The sequence below is a fragment of the Chelonoidis abingdonii genome, chromosome 4, assembly GCF_003597395.2.
Source record: "Chelonoidis abingdonii isolate Lonesome George chromosome 4, CheloAbing_2.0, whole genome shotgun sequence".
Lineage (NCBI taxonomy): Eukaryota > Metazoa > Chordata > Testudines > Testudinidae > Chelonoidis > Chelonoidis abingdonii.
In genome coordinates this window covers 75,476,174-75,492,879 of record NC_133772.1, presented here as the reverse complement: position 1 = coordinate 75,492,879, position 16,706 = coordinate 75,476,174, and the positions used below count along the sequence as shown (strand labels likewise).

General features: G+C 40.6%; 1 protein-coding gene across 3 annotated transcripts in view; it reads right to left on the bottom strand.

The window, feature by feature from the left end:
- TTC17 (tetratricopeptide repeat domain 17) overlaps window positions 1-16,706 on the bottom strand; it is an 83,862-nt gene that overhangs the window by 56,275 nt on the left and 10,881 nt on the right. For 2 of the 3 annotated variants that reach the window (XM_032790404.2, XM_032790406.2), the window contains exons 2-13: window positions 12,632-12,721; window positions 10,545-10,714; window positions 9,309-9,420; window positions 8,708-8,839; window positions 7,837-7,946; window positions 5,455-5,599; window positions 4,892-5,031; window positions 4,466-4,626; window positions 3,174-3,286; window positions 1,371-1,517; window positions 704-819; window positions 94-268 (exon numbers count right to left, since the gene is read on the bottom strand). In XM_032790404.2, coding sequence (XP_032646295.1) covers window positions 94-268; window positions 704-819; window positions 1,371-1,517; window positions 3,174-3,286; window positions 4,466-4,626; window positions 4,892-5,031; window positions 5,455-5,599; window positions 7,837-7,946; window positions 8,708-8,839; window positions 9,309-9,420; window positions 10,545-10,714; window positions 12,632-12,721 — 1,611 coding nt within the window. The remainder of the gene's footprint in view (window positions 1-93; window positions 269-703; window positions 820-1,370; window positions 1,518-3,173; window positions 3,287-4,465; window positions 4,627-4,891; window positions 5,032-5,454; window positions 5,600-7,836; window positions 7,947-8,707; window positions 8,840-9,308; window positions 9,421-10,544; window positions 10,715-12,631; window positions 12,722-16,706) is intronic. The other variant, XM_032790405.2, reaches the window with a different exon arrangement.

Sequence of the window (16,706 nt, the reverse complement as noted above, 5' to 3'; positions counted from 1 at the left end):
AGAATCTGTCAAATCTTGAAGACCTTAGCTCTAAGGCCATAAAAGGCAGACACTTAGTATGAAAAGGTTACCTATGAAAACAGTGCCTCTTACTTGTCTTGCATGATCATCTGGCATTTTAAATTTCAGCTCCAGATGACCATCTAGTTCTTTGACCAACGTGTACAAAGTTTCATTGTTATGGACATTAGTAACAGATGAACAATCTGGCAGCTGGGCCTCTCCATGCACATGGGCCTCTCCGGGGCTACTCAGGATCGAATGGACTCTGGCAGTGAAAAGAACCGAGAAGACATGAGTTCATGTTTCAAATGGTGGTATGTAAACACACAAATAGCTGAGTGGCACATGGTTGGTCCTGTCCATATTACATTTTAACAATCTTAAATCCAGGTAAGGGGATAGTAATTTTGGAACTGGTTTCCTGATTTGGTTATAGCTGTAATGTGGACAGAGCATTAGATGGCTGTGACTCCTCTTGTGGAGTGGAAAGAGGGAGAGCCTCCAGAAGAACACAAATGCTGGCTGTTATTATCAGACAGACTGACACACCATATTCTCAAACCAGAGGGAGACCCAGCCACTTTAAAATAATAATACACTAATTGGTCAGTGACCCCAGATTCTCATAATGTGGCCACATCACTATAACCAGATTAAACAATATAATGGGAAATTCCCTTTATGATTAATCAACACTTGCCTGAATTCTCTGTTTTCTGGAGGCAGAAAATAGGTTGGCAGTTCCTCTGGGTTTGGGATTGTTGGAAAGGATTTTACACAGTCTGATCTTTTAGGCCAAAGAATATGCTGTTTATCCTAATTGCAAAGAAAAAATTTTTTTCTTAAGACTGTTGAAAAATAATTCATCAATCTTAACCTTCACATTAACTAGCTGATAAGAATGCCTCAGGAATTCAGTAAGATGACAAAAAAGAAAAAAACAAAACAAACTCTTTCCTTAAGATAATGGTTTCCTGCCTTTTCTGGAAATTGTCCCAATTTATCAAGCCAAGATTTCGGTTGCACCAGCACAGTGCTTTCTATTTTTAGTGAATTGTGCTGCTCTACCATGAACTGAGGTTTGGGCTCTAAATTCCAATTTTGCAGTCATGAGAGCAACCCAAATTCACATTGTGTGGTAGAGTTCACACAAATGACGGGGAGACAGGCAGAACTAGTAGTCCACTAATGCTTAGCAGAGCAGCTTACCTGAGACAATGAAGAAGAAATCAGGAGTACCAGGCACCTAAGTCCTGCTACATATGAGTGGTTGGACACTGCTACTTTAGAACAAATTTTTACTAAAGGAGAACACAATCTTTCATGATAGCCCTGTATAAAAGAGCAAGCTCATATGCTTTGCTCACCCTGTAGGCATCTGACTCCAGGCCCCACAGTGAAACAATAGAACGGGCAACAGGAGAAGACTGCAAAGAGTGGCTGAGATCGCTGTGGTTTGCATGGAGATCCAAATTCACAGATGTCATACTGGATCTTGATGAGTCTTCTCCAAACTGTCAAAGAAGAAAATGACAGGGACATTATCACTATTTTTAGACAGTATTTCCTTTCAAGGTAGTGAACTACTAACACTGAATTTTGTAAGTTTGATTTGCTTTTCATCACTTATGCAGGTTGTTTACTTCTTGCAATTCCCTCAGCTTTGGCAGCAAAACTAGACTGGTCAATTTATGAGTCATTTCTGGTCCTCTTGCACTAGCACAATACTAGGGTTTCAAATATGTAAAGAGAAAATGCAGCTCAAACCAAAATACTATTTTATTGTTTTTTAAAAGAAATATTGTGAAACCCTTTCTATTAATACCAGGCTTTGCAAAATTTTTTACAAATATGATATCTACTTTTGCAGATTGTTTCAACCTTTCTTCTGGCACTGTCAAACTCAAAGTATAAAAGCTGATATTTTAAGCTATTAGAACAGCAGCAGCACCTCTATTAGTACTGAGAGTCATTGTTAGATGGGGCAGAACTCACATTACCACTCACACTCTTAGCAACATAAAATATTAGGAAGTATATAATGCCGATTCCCTCTTCTTTAAATTTGATTATGTTACAAAAAGTTTTTAGAAGGATAATCATCAAGATGAACCGACTGAAAATGTCTAGAAAGAGGGAAGTATCGCTATCCATCTTAAACAATTTTTAAAAGTGTATATAAAGTAAAAAACAACAATTATTTATATAGACCAAGGGTAGGCAACCTATGGCATGTGTGCCAAAGGCGGCACATGAGCTGATTTTCAATGGCACTCACACTGCCCGGGTTCTGGTGGCTCTGCATTTTAATTTAATTTTAAATGAAGCTTCTTAAACATTTTAAAAACCTTATTTACTTTACATACAACAATGGTTTAGTTATATATTACAGACGTATAGAAAAAGACCTTCTAAAAACGTTGACATGTATTACTGGCACGCAAAACCTTAAATTAGAGTGAATAAATGAAGACTCAGCACAGCACTTCAGAAAGGTTGCCGACCCCCGACACAGACACACTTTTTCAGCTGTCATAGTGGGGTACCTTATTCTATGGGAAGTACTGTATGTGGATCCAAAGGGAAAACTGATTCCTTAAAGGCATTTGTCTCTCTAGTGTACGTTTGCTGTGTCCTTCAAGGAAACTAGATTTGGAAATGGATGCTTCACATCTCTAGAGGCATACTCCTAGCTACATGACATTTAGCACATTCATGTAAGACTCCTCCTCAAATCATCTGACGCCTGTACCTAGTAGAAAAAGGGCATTCTATACAGAGGAAACAAGATCGAGATGGAAAACCCAGGGCAATGTTGGGGTTTCACAAAACACTCTAGAACATTTTCCTCCCAAAAAGATAGTTGCGAAGAGCCCTCGTTTTGCCCCCTCTGTACATAACAAAACAAAAATCTTTAAACAATAGGCATTGGGCTGCCAAAATCCAGAGTTATTTCCATTTCTCCCATTAGCAGCAAAAGGGTTACAGGAAAATTAAACTAACAAAATGTGCCTTTTACTCTTAGCAGGACTATACAGTTCCTACAGTTATATTTTGATCTATTAAAAAAGAAGTATTGTTGGGGTAGCAATTATGGACATTTTATGTCAGTCCCAAGGACCTGTGTTGCTTGAGTGGCTAGTAGTGGAACCAATTCATAGTAGACAAACCTGAACATATTCCACATTTTCAAAAATGTCCCCACGGTGATAGCGAACAGGCTGGTCCCACTGGCAGTGCAAGCTGTGCTGCTGGTTGCCAAGCCGACATATCTGATGGTTCCCTATGGAGCATAAACATTAACAAAAGTTAATTGCTGTAAAAGAGCAGAGGGTTTCTCAGCTGACCAAAAACATTATCAGAGTCTAGTTTCAAGCTATCTTGTTGATTGGTATTAAAGGAGAACTCCATCTTTGAAAGAAGATAGCTAAACTAATATTTGTGTAAAGGACTACATGACGTTTAACTACACTTCTTGCAATACAGTTTGCATGAAGCTTGGGATTTGAAATATCCAATTCTGCATTTCCTACTCATTTTCCTGTACTCCTTTTGCACTTCATTTAGCCTTTTTGGCAGTGAGTCTTTTCCAAATAGACAGACACAAGAGGGCTGCTGAGAAAACTGAAAGGTTGCTCAGATACTGGAGATGTAAGATAGATTTAATCCTTTAACTACAAATGTCACAGAAGAAAGAACATTACATTCCAACTGTTTGTTCTTGTAGTGCACTGCGTGTCCTGGATTTACTCAGAATTCACTCAAGTCTAGAACCTATAGCTTAAGGCTTGTCTACCCAGCAAGTTAGTGCCAGGTATGGACACACAGTACATTGCTTGCTACGAACGCCTACAACAAGTGCACTAAAGGTTCTGTAGTTGAAATCGGAGGACATCAAAATGCACTGCAGAACTTTTAGTGCACTGTAGAGAAGTCCACATGGCGAGTTAGCGCATGGCAAGCTAGTGCACTTCAGATTCGCACCCAGCACTAACCTGCTATGTAGATAAGTTCTTAGAATAACTTGTCTACAAAATTTAAATATAGTTCAGTATTAAGTAGGGGGGATGATTTTTTGTCAGATGTTTTCCTGCACAATTACCCAGCCTCCATTATTCAAAGGCCTCAAAATGTTCACCATTTCCAGCTATGATGAACTACAGTTCCTCATTAAGCCAATCAACATGAGCTGTACTAGCTGAGGGCCACCCAAGAACAACAGAACATGCTCCCTCTTCCTGAAACTAAGCATGCTGTTTTATCCATTTTTGCCTTTGCCAGACAAGGACCCATGGACTGATCTGAGAACATTTCACACACAACTTTTTCAAAATCAAAATGAAATGGCCACTGAAGAGCACCATAACCAAATATGCGAGTGAACTGTTTCACTACATTAAGCTGTGACTGAAAGTGACTCACTCTTACTTGTTACACTCAGTGCTCATTACAAAAGCTGTACCTAGTTGTGCCTCTTTTGCCATCTGCGTCTCATGGATGATGTTCCTCAGGATTTGCTCCTCTTGGATCAGCTTGTGCTTCTCTAAGATCTCCTGTTGCCTCAGGTAATGGTCATGCTGTTTTTGATACTCCTTCAACTCATTTAACGTTCGCTGAAGTGATCTTAAAATTTGACACCAGGAAAGTTTATGTTGAATTGTTTTAAACATTAGCCATCGTTGTCGTTTCACATTCATATGAAACTTTTGGTTGCTTACAATATTTGTATTATTTATGATTATGCAATAGTTGTAAACTGTAGTAAGTTAAAACATATCACCGTTTTACCACAATGGTGAGCAATAATCACAGGAACTGAACTTTGAGAATGAGACCACTTGCATATGAATTTTTGTTAGGCTTTTCAGAGGACGCATGTCTCAGTTACCTATGCTGAGCTTCCAGTTTCTGCTCAAGTTTTTGCTGACATAGGACAGCGTGCTTCCTTTTTACAGCTTGTTCAAACCCTGGTTTGGCCTGTAAAGCATGATCATAACACAGGACTGAGTGGTTGTACTCCCCAAGCATCTGAAGAATGATTGAAAGAGAGAGGAAGTTAGCCACTGTTCAGCAATATTTAATGAAACGCTTCCAGTGATCAATAAGATGAGTTTTTTTTAACGTCAATTTATATTTTCTGTTTTAATCAGCAGCCAATCTCCTCTGAAACTAGAACCATGTTGTTGGGTAAATCAGCTAGAAGACTGGTCTTGCTCTAAAAGATGTTTTCAGCAGCAGACAAACTTTTCTTTGTTAGTTGAAAGAGACTAATTTCTCTGCAAAGAGGTCTGAATCCAACCAATTTAAATATCAAGCTTGAACAGTGTGTGAAATTTATTGCAGGATCATTTAATTACTGCGCCGTATTTTAAAAGTGCTGCAACTACGAACAAAGATTAAATTACAGTATCTGGTATTCTGCAGTTCTTGGAAAATAAAAATCTTATTTACTGCGTATATATTTCCCAAAGTGTAATAGCTGGTAAAGAAGTCGCTGTAATCCAGAGCTGCATGGACCACGATGGCTGCATCTGCTGAGAAATGAGCCCTGTGTAGAACATTTGCCAAGTTTACCAGTGCAATATCTTTACTGTGCCTAGAGAAAGAAGGAAAAAAAATATAGAGATAAAAAAGATGCCTGATAATGAGTTTCTTTATGCATGTTTCTCATGCGCTCTCCAGGCACATATTACAAGGACTTTCCAAAACTAAGAGCAGATAGTAAATGTTGCAAGTATGCAATTCTGACTTCATGCCTTAATCACATGATCTAGCCCAGCGGCTCTCCACCTTTACAGGCTACCATACTCCTTTCAGGAGTCTGATGTCTTCACTTCACTTAAAAACTACTTGCTTACAAAATCAGAAATAAAAATACAAAAAAAAAAAAAAGTGTTACATCACACTATTACTGAAAAATTGCTTCCTCATTTTTACCATATAATTATAAAATAAATCTATTGGAATATAAATATTGTACTTACATTTCAGTGTATAGTATATGGAGAAGTATTATCTGTGTGAAACTTTAGTTTATAATGACTTCCCTGGTGCATTTTATGTAGCCTATTATAAAAGTAGGCAAATATCTAGATGAGTTGATGTACTCCCTGGAAGACCTCTGCATACCGCCATAGTACGTGTGCCCCTGTTTGAGAACCACTGATCTAGCCAAAATATATTCTCAAGGTAAGTTCACCCAAACAGGCTTCTAGATTGACTGAGTAATGAGTAGTTTTTTCACAGACAAGGAAACCAACTTTTAATATTGGATTGTTCCAGCCAAGGTGTCATTTGGATGGATGACATTATGTTTATGAAAATGTTGTACTGTTTTTCTTTTTTATACTCCATTTCTGTACTTTAAAATAAAATGTACATGCAACCTTTATTTCTCATACAGGGTGTATAGACTAAAACTACTCAAGCTTCATTTAGCAGCCCAGAATCATAAACCAGAATCATAGAGCAACACACATTTAAAAATAAAACTAGGTACATTACTGAATTTCTTCACAATAGTATCTGTACATATTTATGGATTTATCATTATAACATCCCTGTGAGGTATTATCCATATTGTGCTGATGAGTAACTGACAAGAAAAGCATTAAATGACTTGCATCAAGGTCACGATGCAGAGCCAGAAACTGAACCTAGATCTTTTACATCCCAGACCAATGTCTTAACTATTAGACAATCCTCCTGCTCCTTTATCATTCTAAATGTCACATCATAAGTCAGAGTGAGCAAGCAGGATTTACCTCATTAAGGTATTTAAAGAATTTGCTGAAGTGCCACCTTGCAAGTTTTAGAAAACTAGAATGTATTGTTTACCAGAATATACTAAGATAGTAGTTCAAAGCCATGCTTCAGCCACCTACAGCCAACCTCAAGTTGCGGTTTTGAGAATGAAAACAAAAGTGGGTTTATAACCTCTAAAGAAAGCCACCTCTATTCAGCTACACAGCCTCCCCAATGACACAGCAGAGGTTTCTTCAGTGCCAACCATGTAGGATAAGAAGTGATAAGAGCACTGAGCTTAATTACAAACACCATACATTGAAACTTCTGAGTCATTAGTTTTCAGTTTTAATTAATGCACCTTATAGGTAGTGTCTACTCTCTCTTGTACTGCTGTTCCAGGTTAACTTTTTCTAAGTGGTGTTTCCCTGGCAAACCACTGGGTTTTGCAAATCGATGTTTGAAGAGTGGCTTTAAATGGATATTAATATTGTTGGTGGCACTTTCCTGATATAGCAGAATGCTACGCATTCATCTAGGGTGACATTCACAGATTTAGTAGCCAGAGAATAACCCTTCCCAACAGACTAGAGAATCTCCAGGGATACTACTGGAGCCCTAAAATTGCAACAGCCACTGTTGTTCTTGTGTTCCCAATCTGACAAGACTCCATTACACGATGTGCCTCGACACAAATAGTTTAGTGTTGGTTATGTTCAAATCTCATTGTTCCAACTGTTCTGTAGAAGATTTCGTACCTTCTCTACAGAATTTGGCCAATAAATTTCTACTAAAAAGCAGCAAGACTGTCATTCTTTTGGTATTGTCAGGTTTGTGGATTACTGAAGTGAAAGACTGCACAATTCTAATGTAAATTGAATAAAATTCTCAGTCTTTACCTCCTGACTATTTCACACTCTTGAGAACTATTTAAAAATACAGCTGCATAATAGTGAAATTCTGGTAGTCTCTATTCAGTAGACTATCACCTATTTCTTAGGATACAATTTTCAGTAACTAAAAAACCGCGCATTGTTTATCCTAAACAGAAAGCAGACTGGAAAAGGAACCTGTATCAGCTGCTCTCACCTTGAGGAGAAGTGGAGAGCCCGCATGGCACACTCAACTACCTGATATGGCTCATTCTTTATTCGCCAATAAAACGAGGCCATATTATACAGCACCCAGGAAGAAGAGTTCTGTAAGAAAACACATGACTGTAACAACTGTAACAATCCAAGAGCCAAGGTATAAACCAATAGGGTGACTAGACTTTCTAATTGGTATGGGAGGCAAAATTAAACTCTGAACAAGCCTTCAGTTATGCCTCTCCTTCTGCAACAACGTCCTTCGATAGGAGCTGGGAGCATTTAAATGGAGAATGAATCAGCATATAAATACATCAAGGACATATGAATCCCAATGTTAACTTTCACAAGGATGCCTGAAGTGATCATTTAAGCACCAACAGTTTTATTTTAAGCTGAATAAGGAATGTGCACAGCAGTACAGTGCAGAAAAATCTCTGCGAAAATGGCCATTCAATTCCATCATTTTGTCTTTTTGATACCTTTGCTCTTTAATAACTTGGGTTCTATTTCAAATGTTCAGGCTGTTAAGTGATGACTGTGTATTTTCTGTGGTTTGATGAACTACATCTCACCAGTTACTAAAGCTGAACTTTAAATCATGTCCATTTACTTCTCTGGCTGTTGATCCTCACTGCAGTCAAAGACATGGCATGCTGTGATGTGTTGATTTTCCAGTGGAAAACACTGAAGTGCTGCTCCATGTACCAGGGATCTCAACATTTGTTGGCACTTGCACATAATGAATAGTATGTGGACAGACAGTCCCTGTAGTGTTGAACTCCACAAATACCCTGTATATTCAGCAGCACAAGAGCTTCTTGAGGCTGTTATTGTGCATGCCACAACTATGGGGGTCCCTACTGTCATACCTTCATTAGACCTTCATAAATACGATGGCCTATGTCCTCTATACTTCTTCCTAAACGTCGGGATAAGTAAATGGAGACAGGATCTTCTTTAGGTAACAAGAGTGCGGAAAGATTAACTCTCTCTTGAACACCCTAAATTGAGGGAAGAGAACACAAAACTTTCAGTAGATATTTATTATTGAGGCTACAAGAGTACAATACAGAAGATTTCAGGAAAATTTACAAAATAATACTTTATGCTCCTGTAACATCTTCCACCCAAGTATCTCAAAGTTTGTCAAGTTTCTTAAGCTTCATCCTTGAGACACAAGCATTATACTCAATCTTTGACAGATGGGAAATGGGAAAACATCAGAATGATATTAATGCAAACACATCCAAAAGCAGCATCTCATCCTGGATTCTACACTAGAAACTTTTGCCACTACGGTAATGTTGCTTAGAGGTCTGATTTTTATACAGCTTTTCTATACCAGCACAAGCACTCTTGTGCTGGTACAGGGAGCATTTAGATTTGGAAGGTTTCCCAAAAGCTATAACAGCAAACCCCTTCAAACCATCAGGCAACAGGAGGAGAAACACCTTGCAATTGCCTACTTACCCGTAAGTGCTGAAAAGCATGAATGCTGTATGGAAGATCTAGAATTTTTGTACAGTCTGGTTGTTCTAGGTCTGGAGGTACAGGAGACTTTGTATCTATATAGTCTTCAGGCCTAAAACCAGAAAGCAACATATCAAACTCAGTGCTTACAAGTGCTTTAATCCATAAAATTTACAAGAGGCTTTAGTGAAATAGTTAGTCAAAAGTGCCAACATTTTGTGCTAAACTGACCACTACTTTAAAAAAATTGGTATCTGTGTTTGAGCTAGTTAGCACCCCTGAAGCGCACTCTCAGATTTATGAGTCAGTACAAGGGATAACAGTACTTCACTTTCAGAGCAAAGCTTAAAATCAGTGAATTGTTAGCTGCCTTAGAAGAGATAGATTGATAGTATCTTTCTAACTATTTGGAAGATGTTGGTAATACATGTTGAGGAACATCTGTCCACTCAATGTGTTTCTGTTGTAATTAATCTTCCCTCTACAAGGCAGACAGCAATACATTCTGACCGGAGAAGTCTCTTAGACTGTGATATACGTATATTATGAACAGTGAAGAGAAACCTGTAGAATCTGGAAATGGGGCTAGACATCTCAGATCTAAGGAGAGAAAGTTTTAAATAAAGTAACCCTTCTTGACCCCTCATGTACACAAATGGCAAGACAGGAAGATCAGCCCTGAAGATCACCTCAACCAAAAAGGCTGAGCTTCACATGGACTATTCATATTCCTTTGATCTTCTAAGCATTGCGGTTAAGTAGCATTTGATTCATTAGCTTTCTACTTCTGGAGATGCAACTTCAAATCTGTCTTGAGTTAGACAGGTAAAATGAACCAGGTGGTTTCAGTCTGCTCCACACTAGAGGAAATTTATTCATTTAAAAAAAAAACCCAGCACCCTGTAGCTTGATTCACATGACTGACAGTCACTGTTCAGGAGAAATCCTGGTTAGGAACATTAGGGTCTTCATAGATCACCACAGACGAAAGCCCCGAAATGCAACACTACAGGTCAGGACTGAAGTACATTAGTGTGGGGAGGAAAGCAGTACTCCTCTACATATTGTGAAAACCCCTCCAACATTAATACACAATAAAAACAGTTGCCATCCAAGAGAACTATCATCTGACAATTTCTTAAAAATTCTCTATATTAACTTTTTTTGATCTCACACTCAGGTATTAATTTTCATTTTGTAAAACCTTATTAAAGTACATGAGTTTCATCTCATTACCTGATATCTTTGCTCTCTAAGGTGATGTATGTGCCATCATACAGATCCAGGTCCCCCAAGGGCACCTTTGCTTTAATGCAGTCTGGATCCTCTTTATTATGCCTTTGTTCCAGCCCTGTGTCTCTGTCTTCATTCTCCTCTATATGAATCTTTTGAGCAACTAACTGTTTCTGTAGGAATAAGAGAAAGAGTTTATTTCCTCAATATATGCATGTTTCTATATTCCTACTGACAGGACACTTGCGCAAGCCAAGTTTCTTTCTTACCAAAGCAGCCCATCTAAACAACCAACAGCACCACCACTTAAACAGGTCTCCCTTCAGAAATCAGAGATATCTTCCGTCATTTTAGAGTGTCTTTTACAGATATTTTGATTTCTACTTACAGGACAAAAAAGTATAAACTGACCAGATCCTCCTTTATTTCTCCCATTGTCCCTAAAGAATAACCAAATACCACTCAAAATTCACTGTAGATAAATTTACAAACAAAAAGAGGAAACACTACAATACGAAGTGTAGACTCCTTGTGACAGGGCATACCAAGTCTCTGCAATTCCATACAGGAGGGCCCACAGCTCTGCTGCACCCTGCTCCAGGAAACAGTCCAGAGGAAAAGAGCAGCCATTTTCAAAACCAGTGAGATCTGATCCTCCAGCAGTCAGAAGGGCATGGGACTAGCAACGGCCAATCAATGGCCAGCAGGTCAAAATAAAAGGCTCTGCCTGCAGCCAGCAAGTCAGTTCCCAAGCTGCAGCCAGAGGAGCTAGGCCTGGCCTCATTACTACACACAATCAGTGGCAGATGAATGTTGATTCAATTCCAGAGAGGAAATTTAACCCAGAAAGGGCCAGAATTTATTTTGCTTATAAATTGGCCCAGAAGGGCATGGAACAGTTTCTATTTTTGAGTTCGTTATGCCATGGAAGGTGTTTTGAACTATGTGACCTGGCCAGAGGGCTGAGTCAGGGAAGACTCACAGAGGCAAGCTGACAGTCTGCAGCTAAGCCAATTTAGAACTCCAAGCAATGCTTCTCTATAGCAGCCTGTGGAATTCATTACACCAGGCAGCAGAATCAAATAATTTAGCAGGAATATTTTTTAAAAAGCTAATGTAGGTTTTATGGATAATGTTATGAATATTAACAATATATTTAGCAATGCAGCCCAAGACAATACCACCAGATTTATCAGACTTCCAGCAGAAAAAGCCTATACAGGTCTCTCGCAACTTACATGCATTTAACATGCGCAATTTCAACTATACGCGCAGGGCCGGAGTGGGAGGGTGTGGCATGGCCTCAAGATTTAAAGGTCCTGGGGCACCAGCTGTGGCTGGGAGTCCCAGGGCCTTTAAATCACCCAGGGGGCTCCCAGCTGCAGAGGTGGCTGGTAGCCCCTGTGGCGAACTAAGGGCCCGATGCTCCAGTCACCTTGGAGCTCTGGGCCCTTTAAATGCCAGCCCCAGCCTGGCTGCCAAAGCTGCGGGTGGGATTTAAAGGGCTCCTCCGGGCTCCCCACTATGATGGGAAGCCCGGCGGAGCCCTTTAAATTCCACCCACAGCTCCAGTGGCACACCTGGGGGGGGCATTTAAAGGGCTCCACTGGGCTCCCCGCCGTGGCAGAACCCTTTAAACCCAGCCCGCAGCTCCGGTGGCGGGGGCGGGGCCATCATTTAAAGGGCTCCACCAGGCTCCCTGCTGCAGCGGGATGCCCGGTGGAGCCCTTGAAATCCTGCCAGCAGCTCCGGCGGTGGGGCTGGGGTGCATTTAAAGGGCTCCACCCTCCCCATCCTGGCCTGGCTGCAGGAGCTGCTGGTGGGGTTTCAAGGGCTTAGGGATATAATTTTGGCTGTACACGTTTTTCGCTTTAAACGATAGCCGCGGAACTGAATCCCCGCCTAAGATGAGACTTGCCTGTAAAGGCAGGGAAGAATTCCTTTTTCTTCCACTGAAACAGCACTGCACGCTCAGACATGTGAATTATGTTCCCTGCTCATACCTCTATCCCTAGTTGGCATTTGCACAGCCTTTTTCACCAAAGCACTTTACAAACAGTAATGTATTAATCCTCACAACACCGCATTACCTCCAGCTCTTTGAGGTAGTTTACCGTTGTTTCTTGTCTCATTAGTATCACCAAATCATGAGGATGTTTTAAGTTCATTGGCGAATCCACCTACAAGACAGTTGAAAATGTAATTGTTTTAATCCGGAGAATGTTACAGCTTTGACAAATAGAGTTTTAAAAATCAAAATTAATATTTAACAAAGGCTCAAACCAGTTTTATGGAGCTGTTGAACTAATTTCAGAAGTTTTTACCTTCAGACATTCACAGTCTGAAGGGGCTCTGAGTTTACAGTTCAGTTGAGGATTTATTTTCAACCCTGTTCAAATATCTTCAGGTGCACAGCTTCCACTAATGATAATGGCAAATGGATGATTAAACCCCTTATTTTATATGAATTTCTAAAATATCCATTACTGTAGTACCAAGGACCTTAAATAAAGATTGCAGTGATCAGTTTTAAAAACATTTCCATCATAAAGTCCCTCTAAGTATACAACACAAAAGTAATGTAAGCTATTACCTTAACGAACCCACCTACTTTCAACCCTTTTCAAGAATTTACTTTCTCAGAAGACTGGAAATAAATGAGCATAACACTGCACCATGAAGTGTCAGATCAAGAGCAAAGCACACTCCAGAAGTTAAGGTTTTCAACCAAAAATATCTTGCTTCTGTCTCAATAGTTCATATGCAGAAACTGGTAGCTCAATATGTAGGGCTACACTGTGGGTAAGTCAAGTCACAGTCCATGACAATGATGTGCAGTAGGAGGCATTCAGTTAGCTGTGGAACTACATACCAGAGTTGGAATGGTGTGATCCTTTCCTGATGCCAGTTTAGCTCTGCCACCTCGTGTGGAAGTGGCAGGGCCATAGCACACCTCAACTCCTTTGGAAAAGTGTCTCACACTGCTCCTGGATCCAGACCCTCTCAGACTTTGCACTCAGGAAGTATAAGAACTGGGATTGGAGATAGCCACTGCATGGGGAGCTCCTTGTGTTCTCCCCTAGCTCTACTTCACACACCACAGAGGCCCAGCCAATCAGTAATTACTTACATATGCATGGGATTATCAATACATCCTTTTCTATACAAAGGTCCACAGACGATATTGGCCTACTGTGACATTACACCCCATATTCGTCAGAGTGATATGATTATGGCATAATTATGATGCATTTTGTATAAGATAGGTCATGTCAGATGTCATTGGAAAGGTTAAGACAGTGATATTCAGTAAATCATGTGTGTGCATGTATCATTTTTGTACCTAAAGTTATGAGTATTGACTATGTATCTGTATTTCAACTGTGCTTACTCCGAGTAGCATGCACAGCTAGCCTTTCAGATACAACAATGAAGAGGCTAGACAGTGTTGATGGCCCACTAGCAAAGACAATGGGCTATGGAAGAGTTCAGCCTTCCCATAAATGTTTCAGCTGGCCTGTAAGTAATATGTGACCAGACCACATGATACTGAACTCCATTTTGAGTACCTGTGTTTTTCCACAAACTGGGCTGGGAACTCTTTTTGGAATGAATGGTTCCCGCCATATGTTAAAGATAGATAAAGGGGTTTGTGTGTGTGAGACATCATCTAGGGGCCTCACTCCCCACACAAGACAACTCCTCGGAACATCTGACAAACAAAGATTGAATTGGGGGAAGTGCTGGTCCCAGGCTAAAAGGATTTCTAGCCTATGTATAGAAACCTGATGGACTGCTCATATCATCACTAGGGCTACGTTTTAGACAGATATTTTTAGTAAAAGTCATGGGCAGGTCATGGGCAGTAAACAAAAATTCACAGGCCAGAGACCTGTCCATGACTTTTACTAAAAACACCCCTGACTAAAACTGGAGCTGCAGGTGCTGAGGATGGGGGGGTGCAGCCCAGGGAAGGACCACAGGTGCTGGAGGGAGGGGGGAGTTGGTGGGGCTGGGGCAGGCTCCTTACCCAGCTCCCTAGAGCTCCATATGCTGCCTCTGCTCCATCCCAAGCCCCCGTTCTGCAGCTCCCATTGGCTGGGAACCACAGCCAATTGGGAGCTGCGAGGGCAGTGCCTGGCTGCCAGCAGAGACAACATGTGGAGCTAGGGGAGCTGAGGGAGAGGAGGCCCCCCCCAGGTAAGCACTGGCCCCAAGCCTTAAGCCCCCCCCACACCCAAACTCCTGCTGACGGGGGATAGGGGGACCCCGAGACTGCTCTGCCAGCAGCCAGTGTGACTGACTCGGGGACTGCCCAAGCTGTTCAGGCAGCTCCTGGGCCAGCCACACAGGGCTACTGCAGAAGTCATGGAAAGTCACAGAATCCGTGACTTCCATGACAAACATGGAGCTTTAATCATCAGCCTGGGTGAGAAACTGCTTATTCACATCCAATCTATCCAGCATTTTACACTTAGTTTGCAGTTTTGTTTATCTGTTAGGTAATCTGCTTTGATCTGTTTGCTATCACTTAAAGTCCATCTTTTGTAGTTAATAAACCTGTTTGTTTGCTTTATTTAAACCAATGTGCCTTTAAGTGAAGTGTGTTGAGGAAAAATCTCAGCATGGCTAACACAGGCTTGTTGCATATCTTCCCCACATCGAGGGAAGAGTGAACTATTTATGAGCTTACATGGTACAGATTCCTGTGCAGTGCAAGACAGTATAATTCTGGGTTTATCCTCCAGCAGGGGGTGCATACCTAGAGAGCTGGGAAATTTTCTGGTGTCTGCTGTTTGCACTCAGGTAGCTCAGTTTGGGTGAGTGGCGCCATCTGCTGTCGTGTTGGATGACAACAGAGCCTGGTGAAGCTGGCTGTAAATGTTCCACAAAGAAGTGTGAGCTGGGCCAGCCCAGCTGGGTCGTTAGAGGGTTACAACAGTTCTCACAGCTCCCAGACTGCATCCCGAGGTGATAACCCATCACACCTATTACCAACGCCAGCTAGCAGCTGCTCCTTTAGCACAAATGAATAAAGTCTGCACTGTGGATTTGAAGGTACCAGGTTTAAACATTGATGATTATCCATGGAGGGTGAACGGGAGGGAGAGTGCAAGAGAGGGTCCATTATAGAATAGAAAAGGCCTAGAAAATTCCATACCAAGAAACGTTAAGAATATTGTTAGGGTTACAACATCAAGTTCAGCTGTGACAATCTTTAGTTACATGATCACATATTGATTCTCCCCCACTGAGCCCTCCTCATTCAGCACACAAGCCAGTATTACATAGTGAATGAGGCTGTGGTCCTTAGGACCTTTACGTCATTTGCAGACATTTGAATGTGAGCAAATGAATGAGTGCCATACTGGTTGCAATCTATTTTAAAGTTTATTCTAGTGTCCAGCATAGTATCCAAGCCTTGTAATATTTTACTGTATTATTCCTTTAAAATAAAAGGAGTTTGTTGCGCAGAAGAACTTTAATTACCCCCTCCCCCAAAATAAATATAACCAAGCAGTAACATCCTTGAGTTTACTCAAGCCATCTCCACCTGCCAGGAAACGACATCAAGGTTTGGTAATGTCACATTTCCCACTCTCTGGCATTTTCACCTTAAGTATCGGAGTCTGTAGTTTACATACAGAGGTAGAGCTTCATTTTCTGATGACAATCATTACAAATACTCTAAATCAGTGTAAATGAGGAATATGATCAAATATATTTGTTGACCTTTTTTTTAAGAATGCTGTAGAGCAGGGGTGGGCAACCTATGGCACGTGTGCTGAAGGCGGCATGCAAGCTGATTTTCAGTGGCACTCACACTGCCTGGGTCCTGGAAACTGGTCCGGGGGGCTCTGCATTTTAATTCATTTTAAATGAAGCTTCTAAATATTTTACAAATCTTATTTATTTTACATACAACAATAGTTTAGTTATATATTATAGACTTATAGAAAGAGACCTTCTAAAAAAGTTAAAATGTATTATTGGCACGCAAAACCTTAAATTAGAGTGAATAAATGAAGACTCGGCACACCACTTCTGAAAGGCTGCCAACCCCTGCTGTAGAGCCTGAATTGAGCAAACCATGAAATGAAACATTTATTTCTGAGTAAGACTTTGACTTTCTCCTCTTAAATTTGATACCTTAGGTTCCATATT